The 10,884-nt window shown below is 37.7% G+C and overlaps 1 protein-coding gene across 6 annotated transcripts in view; it reads left to right on the top strand.

Moving 5' to 3' along the window:
• Positions 1-10,346, top strand: part of NTNG1 (netrin G1) — a 415,083-nt gene extending 404,737 nt beyond the window's left edge. For all 6 annotated transcript variants that reach the window (XM_060202169.1, XM_016190491.2, XM_060202165.1 and 3 more), the window contains one exon: positions 9,070-10,346. In XM_060202169.1, coding sequence (XP_060058152.1) covers positions 9,070-9,305 — 236 coding nt within the window. In that variant the 3' untranslated portion in view covers positions 9,306-10,346. The remainder of the gene's footprint in view (positions 1-9,069) is intronic.
• Positions 10,347-10,884: the final 538 nt, after the last annotated feature.

A 10,884-nucleotide genomic window follows, 5' to 3' on the forward strand; every position in this document is an offset into this window, starting at 1 on the left:
ACTAGGCCTTTCTGGAGATAATTTCTGTAGTCACTGAGAATAATTGGCAATTTAGCTAGAATTATAAAATGAATACTGAAATAGGGTAAAACGTGGCCACACAATCTATTTCTTAAATGAATTACCTTTATTGTCCTAGTAAGATACTTTCATTTTCTCAAGTAACTAGAGATTTCCTTTATGAATGTATTTTATTAATACTATAATATATTCAAAGGACTATATTTTACTTGAGGCAATTAGGAGATAGTGAAACGTATGACGATGGAAATTAAAGCAATTAAAATTCTACTAACCAAAGATAAATACAGATCACATTTTGGTACAATTTTCTCTAGTACTTTTTCTCAGGTTTATATCATATAAAATACATGCAGAGGTGCTTATCTATTCTTATGGGAGGTCATGCAGAATAAAGAGCTGCACTGTTTATCCTCCTGACATACTGCCATATCCTTTAGTACAGTGGTTTATACTCTACCTATACTGTCATGTGTGCCTCTCAATGAACACCATCATGCATGTTGGGCAAATAAGTAGAGGATACACCTTTATATTAAGCTAGACAAGTGCATCTTCAGATACCAGATACCAGATGAAAACCTCTGATGTCTAGCACTGTCTTTTATGAGCACCTTACCTGTGTCTGTGTCTCATGGTGGTGACCTAAGATTTCAATACATCATTAATGGTCCCTTTGGGAAAGGTACCCAGACTCCACCTTATGGAAATCTCAGTGGCTTAGTTAATTAATTCCTTCACAACATTTGGTAGAGGTTTATTTTATTATTATTTCCAGATTACAAAACCTGAGAACTTTGGGCAGGGGGTAGGAGGGTAGAGACATGTCTCACTCAAGCACTGGAGTCACCTGTTACCTCTTTCACTGTAGCTGGGTTACTGCAAACAGTCAACACAGGTTCTTTTTAAAAAAAAATGATATTTTTGAGCAGTGTTTTCTTGCACTGGACAAGAGAAAGTGTCATTCCCATCATCAATGTTTTGATATTAGGTGAATAAGAATTGAATGGTTGTTCTTTAATGTCAGAGCTGCTGTACCTTATTATCATGGCATGTCTGACCATAACACACCTTTGACCTCTGCAGTGATGAGGCTGGGGAAAGGTCTATATGCGACTGGTCTCTAGGCTAAAATCTGGGGGCTAACAAGTGGAAATATTCTTGCCTTTCTCCTCTCAACCTGCACTCTTGTTTGTTTTTATATTCATCTGTGATGGTGGTGTTGGTGGCATACTCCCCACATGACAAAATCCAGTCTACATGGTTTCAGGGTAATGAGACCAACAAACAGAGCTCAAGAAGCTGAAGAGAACAGTGTGGAAGCTGTCAGCTGGGTGGTCAGACATTGGCAATGCCAGCTGGACTTGTAGGGCTTTGTGGAACACATAGCAGTTAAATATGAGTATTCAAGAGCACCATGGTTTGACCCCATGCTCTCACAACAATGACACCTACAAAGGATTTTTACAGATGTTTCTGAGGAAGGACACCTGGTTTCTTTTGTATTTCAACTTTCTTGAATTGGATAGACAGCAATAAATCTGCTGTTCTGAAAGAAATTCCAATAAGTCTCCCACTCTTCCACTCTAGGCTTCTGGAACTGGTAGTTGATGAAGGCATTGAACAATAAAAAAGAATAGTTAGGTTGTGTTTTCTTTTTAAGCACCTCCACATAAAGCCTCTCCAGGCTCCCAACAACTCAGAATGTGAACAGGACAAGTGTTATTACCCTTGTCTTAAAAGTGAGAAAAGAGGCACAAAGAGGTTAAATGATTTCCCCAAGTTCACCCAGCCTATTAACCACAGAAACCAGGATTGAATCATAAGTTCTTTACCTAATTCTCCTCACATACTTTTATTCTTTTAGGAAAATGATCCACATCTGTGGAGGATATGCAAGACAGGCAGGCAAAACCAGTAAAGAGTCATAGCCACTTGAGGCCTAACTACGACTCATTGAGGAAATTATCCGATGAAAATCACATAAGGACCAAAAATTAGCATTCTCTTTTTCTCCCTTTTTAATAAAACTGGTTTAACTAGTAAAATATCAATGCAAGTGGTTGTGTTAAATAAAAATAAAATTACTTAAACCAGTATAGGGAAGTAATGGAATAAAATATCTAATACATTTAGCAAAAGATAGAAGAGAGAAAATTAAAGGAAGTAAGGTAAATAAAAAGAAATCACTTGGTCCAAAACATTATGAATCAAAAATAGCCATGGCTAAACAAAACTAATTGACTAAAATTATCAGAACATAAAAATACAGCAAGCCAAATCCTGGTGTATTTTATCTGCAGAGTTGGGACCTTATGCATGTGTGATTTTACCCATCCTGCATCCCTCTATTTCATTCAGTTAGATAAAAAAAAGAAGAGAGACTACAACATCAGAGCTTCTCCTAATGCCACAGCTTCCAAGATTCAAATCTGGGTCTAATCTAGTGAGCTTCAGGCCCAATCTTAACTTTTGAAGATCATGAGATTTGCGCTAGAAATACTCATGAACATCAAAATTTGGAGGGAATTTTAGGAATACCTATTTCATACTTTCCACAGTTTTATAGCTCTCATTAGAATGCAAGTTTCCCAGAAGCAGCTGCTTATCCACCTGGCTCACCACTCTTCCTGGTCAGATAGAAGATGGATAAACAGATGGATAGATGTAGATGGTTCTATGATGAATTCAAGACCCATAGCCAAATGATGGCTAGTCAGAACCAGAACTCAGATTGTGAGACTTTTAATCAGTGTTTACTGTACAATTTCACTAATGATAGTAAGGTATGAATGAGGAAACAATGAGGAGAAATATGGTTAGTGCACCTAAAATTCCCCCAAAGAGGCTATTAGACATGAGCATGTAAAGTTTCTTCCATGCCACAGGAGCCAACCTTCAGTTCAGTTTTATATCTCACATCTCACAACTTAGTAAAACAGCCACCAAGTCTGAATAAATGGGTCAGAATCATGGTGCTTCATCTCCTTGCCACACACTTTCAAATGCCTAACTCAGAGCTAAATATTGCACACATGCCTTTGTGATTAGCCTGTTTGGTGGAGGTTATTCACTCTTTAGACATTTCTTTGAAAGGATGGGAACAATTTGAAACATCTTTCCCTCCACGATCCTGGGCTGTTCCAGGTGGTGAAGGTGGAGGTCACTTTATTAATATAACTATCAAGGAAGGCTGTCATGGTAACACATTGCATCGATTTCTTGAAATACAGGAGACAAAGCCAAAAAGAGAAACTTTCAAGTCTATAAATACAGACCCAGCACTACTCAAGCATAGCAGCTCACTGACAGGGTGAACTGAAATGTATACCTTTGAACAAGCTACAAACAGAGAAAAGAAAACTTCTCTTTGGTAGTGTATTGGCTCATCATGACACAACAGGATAAGTGACCTTTCAGGTCACAAAAGCAAAAACAGAACACAAAACACACACACACACACACAAAAAAAAAAACAAAAAAAAAAAAAGGAAAAAAGAAGAAAAGAACAAGGAAGAAGCAACAGTAACTCCAGGCTGGTACCCTCTGAACACTTAGGATCCTCTCTAGTTCTGCTTTTCCATACCTTCCAGAAACAAAGACAGAAGGAATCTAGGTCTCACATTTAGGGTATAGATTGCAGTCTGGAGAAATAAAGGGTAGATGATAATCAAGAAACCTTCAAAAGAGATATTACAAAGTTGAGTAACTTAGCTACATTCCTGCGATCCACATTATCACAAGCAACAGGAGAAATAGAAAAGTGAATGAAAGAGAATGCTGCTCATTCTTGTTCTGTTCATTCATTGTGAAAAGCCTGAGTTCTTCCATAAACTTGTGGCAGCTGTGGGAGCTTATCAATCTATGGCCATGGCTTGTTTTCTGAAGCTGTGACCAGAGTTATTATAACGCTTTGCTGAAGTCAATCTTTTCACCAGGACTCCGCATGCATTTCATCTTTGAACCATATTAAGTTTTTGAGTCTGACATTTATCCTGAGTCTGATATTTAACCTTATAAAATCCCACAGAATATCAGTTCATTTGAAAGCTTCCCTATTATTTATTGAAGCATCATGGGGGTATCGATTATATTGCATGAAATTAGTTGTACCATAAATGAATTCTTCTATAAATAATAAAATATCCCTTTAGGATATAATCAAGCAATTGCTAAAGAAGCATTAATTAGGTTTTTCTGTTTCAGAGAGTCATATTTCATAATTATGAAAATAATTGTGGCTAGCAAATGACTTTTAAAATCCAATACTGAATCAAGATTTGTATAAGGGATTTAAAAATAAACCCTCCCTATGTACTGAAATAGGGCATTCTCAGACTGTCAGTAGTAATGAAGTGTTAGGACATGCTTAACATAAATTCCTTACAAAAATGAGTCCAGGGCTTTCCTTTTGAGATAAATGACACCAAGTAATGAGAATGAACTGTTGGTACATTTTAGGTAAATATCCCTTACTTGATTTTTAATCTATAATCATATGCAAGATTAAATAGAGTTAAGACCAGGATTGCAAATGGGTGTGTTTTTTTCTATGCCATTTCTATCAACTGCTTACCTGTAGATGCCAAAAACCTTATGTCAAAAGGATTTGTGAAATTTAGTGGTAGATAGTACCATAATTGAGTAACTATCTTCTATATATAGAGGAAGATGAAATAAAAGTATTTCTAGCATATTGGCTGTTCCTAGCCTAGATCTTCAATATTTTAGTTAAAATTTATATGTGAACTGATTTGGAGCTCTGCCAGAGTGTGGTAGAACTCCCAAAGATATGATAGTTAACTCTATTAACACAGACATTTGCTTAGTTACAGCTTGGTGTGAAAGTAGAACATCTGGTCAGGAGGAATAAAAATCTAACAGGAATCTACAGAAGAGTTGACTGCTTTGTCTTGGGGAGCATAAAATGTGGCACTGTGCAAGTCCATGCACTGCATTTTTCCTGACTGTTTTATTTTATTTTATTTTTTTTTTATCCTATGTGAAGGGCAGAAGTTTGGACGTCAAGTGACCTGAATTATGATGATTCTAGTTCTTCCCTTGTCTTATCTTCCTCAGCTAGAGTTTGTCTACATAGTTTCTGAAGTTTCCACTAGCTCTGATTTTATCAGAGCAGAGTAAAACAAACCATATGAAAAGAAAGGTGTAGTTTCTTCTAATCTTTAGGTGGTATACATTAATTACCAAAGGGTATTAGGCTCCAGTCTTCTGTGTTAATTCCTTCAAGATAATAATCCACTCTTATATTTCACCTTAAAGTACTTATAGTTGCCTCTAATTCCAGTAACTACAGAAAACCTACTTTCTCTCTTTGTCATTCTTCATTCTCATTTCCCCAGTTGCACCTTTATCATCATAACTGACATCCTGATCCAGGTTCTTGACATTTTGTCTCCAATACTAATTGAATAGTATACTTGCTATCACCTTTAACCTCTACCCAGTAAATGACAGCAGCATGCCCTCTCCCAACTCGAGAGGGAAGGGAGAGACAGAGAGAGAAAAAGAGAAAGAGCGAGAGAGAGACCTGCAGCACTGTTTAGCCATGTGTGAAGCTTCCCCCATTACAACTGGAGACTGGAGAGCTGACTCAGGTCCTCAAGCATGGTAGCATTTGTTCTTTACTGTGTCTACCACCATCCACCCCACCTCACTCCAGGTCAGCCCCCCTGCTTTTTTTTTTTTTTTTTACTAGAACAGTTCACTTGTAGCTTATGGTGGTTCTGGGGACTGAACCTGGGGGCACAGAATCTTAACATGGAAACCGTATAATTACTAAACTGTCTTCCCAGCTCTGCTTTTCTCTATTTTCCTCCATTAATTGTTCCCATAAACATCTAAGTTCTCCTAGCTTTTGAAAATACTTCCTGTGTAATTGTCTTTCTTTTACACTATATTATTACACACACACACATATATATATGTACATATATATATTTATTTATTTATCATTTCATTTTCTGCCAAACTATGAGCATCTTCAAAGCAGGGAGTGTTACAACCATAAATCTATCAGAGTAGTAGGCCTATCATTCAAGAGATGTTGATTGAACTCGATGTAATTGATAAAGCATTTTAATGAAATTTTCATTAAAATGAAAATACTTAGTCCATATGTTTATATTTTATCATGCCAACCAGACTGGAACTCCCTAATAGGAGAGATCAAGCTTTTCATTTTCATTTTTTTTCTTCTTGTTTTGGGGGTGTTTATTTCCAGGTGTCAATTGCTAGAAGAAAGAGCTAAGTGATTTTTTTTTTTTTTACCGGAGCACTACTCAGTTTATGGTGGTGTGGGGGATTTAATTTGGGACTTTGGAGGCTCAGGATGAGAGTCTTTTGCATAACCATTATGTTATCCATCTCCACCCACTAAATGACATTTTTAACCATTTAACTCATTCACTTAGTATCAAATTTTGGTCCAAAATGACAGGAAAGTGGAGTATGAGTTTATGAACAGAAGGTAAGGTCTGTAGTTTGGATTATCTGGGCTTCCAACAGATAATTCCAAAAAAGGATATCTGTACATTTATAATTCTCTGAGTTTTATTTATTAGAGGAATTTTATTTATTAGAGGAATAGAATAGGAAGAAAAGGCCAGCTTTAATGTGTCTAATAGTGAATTTTATAGTAATAGAATATGTTCTTTCTTTTTTTCTGTTTATCTTTCAGAAAATAATTCCCAAACCCATAAGATTATTAATCCTGGATTACATTTGTTTCTCGTATATTATTAAATTTCTCACAGTCATAAACATCAACTAGTAGATTATTTAAATGTGGAGAAGGTATTGAATTTTAACTTAATCACCAGCACAGGGAGAAAAAAAAAACCCTCTTTTCAACAACTGATTTACATTCAGGCCCAAGAAGAAGAAAAATTGCTTTTTAAAAAAGGAGGGGAGTGATATTTAATTAACTATTGATTTCTTCTCAATTATTCAAGGCAAGCAATTATTGATATTGATGGACCAGATATTTTCCTACCTTTAGTGACCAGATGAAAGGAAATATCCCATTCAGCAATCTGCTCCTGGAACAAGAAATGCTGAGAATCTCTAACATTAAAAAGAAACAGAGATTTAAAAAAAAAAAAGGAACAGTCATTTGGATCTGCTTATTCCATGTTGCCCCAATTAAACAGATATTTCCTGAAGTGTAAGCAAAACAAAATCTTAAAAACCCATGGAAGGTTTTTAAATTGATAACACCTCCCGCCCCCCAAAAAAGGATTTTTGTCAATTTTGGCCAAGAGTCTACAAGCTACCTTGTAAATGTTACCTCATAGCTGTTGAATTCTACCAGGATACTTAAAATATAATTTGAGTCTCATAGTCAGAATTTCTAAGCCACCCAAGGAAAGCGTATATAATTATTCAACTTATGGAACACTAACTTGTATATCGATATTTTGAGCCTGGAGGATTTAGTGGGTTTTAGAAATAATTTCTGATATTTACATAGAGCAAGGATGGGTACACTTGAAAATTTTACCAATACATAATGCAAGGGATTGTTGTAGAACGAGATAGAAAAGGGTCATGTTTAGGACACTTCCTTATTTACACTCTGAACATCCACCACCATCTTTCCTCAGTTCATTTCCATACAGAGCAGTAGCATGTTGGTGTTTGGTAAACTTATTCTCAAGGTGGCATGACTACTAAAGATAATAAATGGACAAGGCAATGTACTTTTGAGTTACTATGAGAGGATTGTTTTTTTTTTCTACGTATTTTATACATGATCGTATTTAATGTGTGTTTGTGTGTGTGAGTGCTTGATTCATGTGCTCCTCCTGAGGAAATCTGACCATGACATCTTTGAAAAATGAAAAATGTTATAATTTATATATTTCAAAAACATTACTTTTTCTGCTCTGCCCTCACCTGCTCCCCCCATTCCAAAGTGGTTCTGCATATTATGTGTTTAAGCAGCATATGTTCCTGGGAACTGTTCTTGGCTCTTTCACTCTTGTTGTTTTAATTTCCTTGGGTTCTATTTAACAGTCTGCTCAATCTAAATTAGTGAAACCTTGATTATCTAAAAGAATAGGAGACATGAAATTAATGAAGATGAACAGAATCCTGAAGAAATAAGAAACTATTAGAGATGAAAGTTACATGACAGAAACTATGAATGTATTTTAGACTCTGGAATTGCCTGTCTTGATTTATTAAAACCAGTTCTATTAATTGATCGACATAGTGAAATCTTGGTAGTCGGGGTTTCACCGTTACTTTTATTATTATTCTCAGAAATCAAGGTAACCTTGGATTCTACTTCCTTTATTTACAAGGCTATGGATATCCTAATAAGCTGTCAGGGCCAAATGTCACTGCTCTTTCTCATACTCCTCCCCTGAAACAGCTTTCTCTCTTCCAACTTGGCTGCTGTCTGCCTGGAGCATGCTCCCTACTAGGCCCCCAATCCCTCATCCTCATCCCCAATGCCCCCCTCCACCCACCCACCCACAAACACACACATCCCACCCCACCCCATTCCCCTTCATACTTTTGTTTTGGCTCCTGTCTTCCTGCATGAAGGCCCTGGAATCACTTGGTGAAATGGCCCACCCCTTAGAGGCTCTTAGTCTTTTAGCAACACTGCTTTGCATTTTAATTACTATTCATCCAGCTTCAAGGCTTGTATCTGGGGCCTGTCCTTTGAAACACCCTGGAGGTCACAACAGGTCCCAGTTCCCTGAGAAGATACTGCCAAACTAGGAGTATTACATTAGATTGGATTCAATAGCCTGAAATGGGCAATGATAATATCCCAAGATTGCAGCAAAAAAAAAAATCTATATGAAAAGGACTAATATGATGAAAACAAAGGCAGCAAACTATATTTGTTTGGAAATTGGAGTCACGTGCTTTGTTGGGGGAAGGGAGACGGAGGGCAGCCACAAGATCAATAGAGATGTTTTTTAAAGCTGAAAACATGATGTACTAGATGAACTTAAATTGATTCTGTTTCTCCTCCCCGGGCCCCCTCCCCACCCTCTCCCTCGTTTTCTGCAGCGAATGTCTGTGACAATGAGCTCCTGCACTGCCAGAATGGAGGAACATGCCACAACAACGTGCGCTGCCTGTGCCCGGCTGCATACACGGGCATCCTGTGCGAGAAGCTGCGGTGCGAAGAGTCAGGCAGCTGCGGCTCCGACTCTGACTCTGACCAGGGTGCACTCCAGAGAGGCTGCCCTCAGCTGCTGCTGCTGGCCGCTCTGCTGGGGACAGCCAGCTCCCTGGTGTTTTAGGCATCTAGCCACCTGACAAGCCTGTGCCCTGGTGGGGAAGCAAGCACCACCCAAGCATTTGCTACTAAGTAGGAAAACACACACCCAGACACCGTCCCTCCTCCCCCCACCACTCAAACACGGTGTACAAACTACGAAGGCCTAACTGAACTAAGCCATATCTATCAGCCGTGGACAGCACATTCGAGTCAAGACTTAAAATTTCTGACTCCAGAGGAGTTGGCAGTTGTTGATATCATTACTGCAAATCATATTGCCAGCTGCAGAGCATACTGCCTATTGGAAAGGCTGTGACAGCCACTGCTCAAAGCAGGAGAGACAAAAGGCTAACCAACTAACCAACCAACTAACCCTACAGACATTTGCTACTCACGTGGTGCAACCCCTGCACCGGGCCTAGTGTGTGGACCAACCAAATAGAAGCATTCTTTGCTGGCAGTGCACTGTGGGTATAAGGAAATCTGTTACAAGCTGCCATATTGGCCTGCTTCAGTCCCTGAATCCCTTCCAACCTGTGCTTTAGTGAACATTGCTCTGTAACCCTTGTTGGTTGAAAGGTTTCTTTGTCTGATGTTAGTAATGCACATGTGTAACAGCCCCCTCCAAAAGCTCAAGCCAGTCATAGCCCTCACCCCAGTATCTTAGCAGCACTGAGTAAGCCCAGTGCAAGCACACATCCACTAAGAGTGGCTATAGGAAAAAAAAGTGTATCTATCCTTTTGTATTAAAATGAAGTTATTTTTCTTGAAATACTGTAATATGTAGATTTTTTGTATTCTTGCCGATTTGTGTTACCAGACAATCTGTTGATGTATCAATTCAAATCAGCAAAGACTGACATTTTATTTTGTCCTCTTTCGTTCTGTTTCGTTTTCATTGTGCAGAGAATTCTCTGTAAGGGCAACGAACGTGCTGGCATCAAAGAATTATCAGTTTACATATTTAATAAGTGTAATAAGATTCCACCAAAGGACATTCTAAGTGTTTTCTTGTTGCTTTAACACTGGAAGATTTAAAGAATAAAAATTCCTGCATAAATGATTTCAGGAATTTGTATTGCAATTTCTTAAGATGAAAGGAGCAGCCAATAAGCAGTTTCACACTCACTTTACTGATTTCTATGTGGACTTAATACATTCAGCTGATGAATTTTAGTATCCAGGAAGATGGATTGATGTTCACTAGCTTGGACAATTTCTGCAAAATATGAGACTATTTCCACTTGGGAAAAATTATAACAGCAAAAAAAAAAAATCTAAGTAATTGCCAAGATTATGCCAAAGCTTGTTGGCAGAGTACTAAGAGACTTTTATTTTTAAGTCATGCTATTTTCACAGATTGATGTGGTCATGTGACTCTAGGGATGCTGATCTATGTATCTTTTCCAAATACAGTGTTTACATGGAGTATCATAAAAGTCAACCTGGGGAACCAGGGAAGTAGCAGGGAAATTGAGTGATTAGCAATTTGACTTTGAATATATTCAGATGAAGTATTTAGAGGAAATATCAGAATTTACAGCAAGCAAATAGACATAACTGCTGTTCTTGAAAATAAAGCTTGTTTTAAGTACCGCCCA

The sequence above is a fragment of the Erinaceus europaeus genome, chromosome 11 (genome assembly GCF_950295315.1).
Source record: "Erinaceus europaeus chromosome 11, mEriEur2.1, whole genome shotgun sequence".
NCBI classification, from domain to species: Eukaryota; Metazoa; Chordata; class Mammalia; order Eulipotyphla; family Erinaceidae; genus Erinaceus; species Erinaceus europaeus.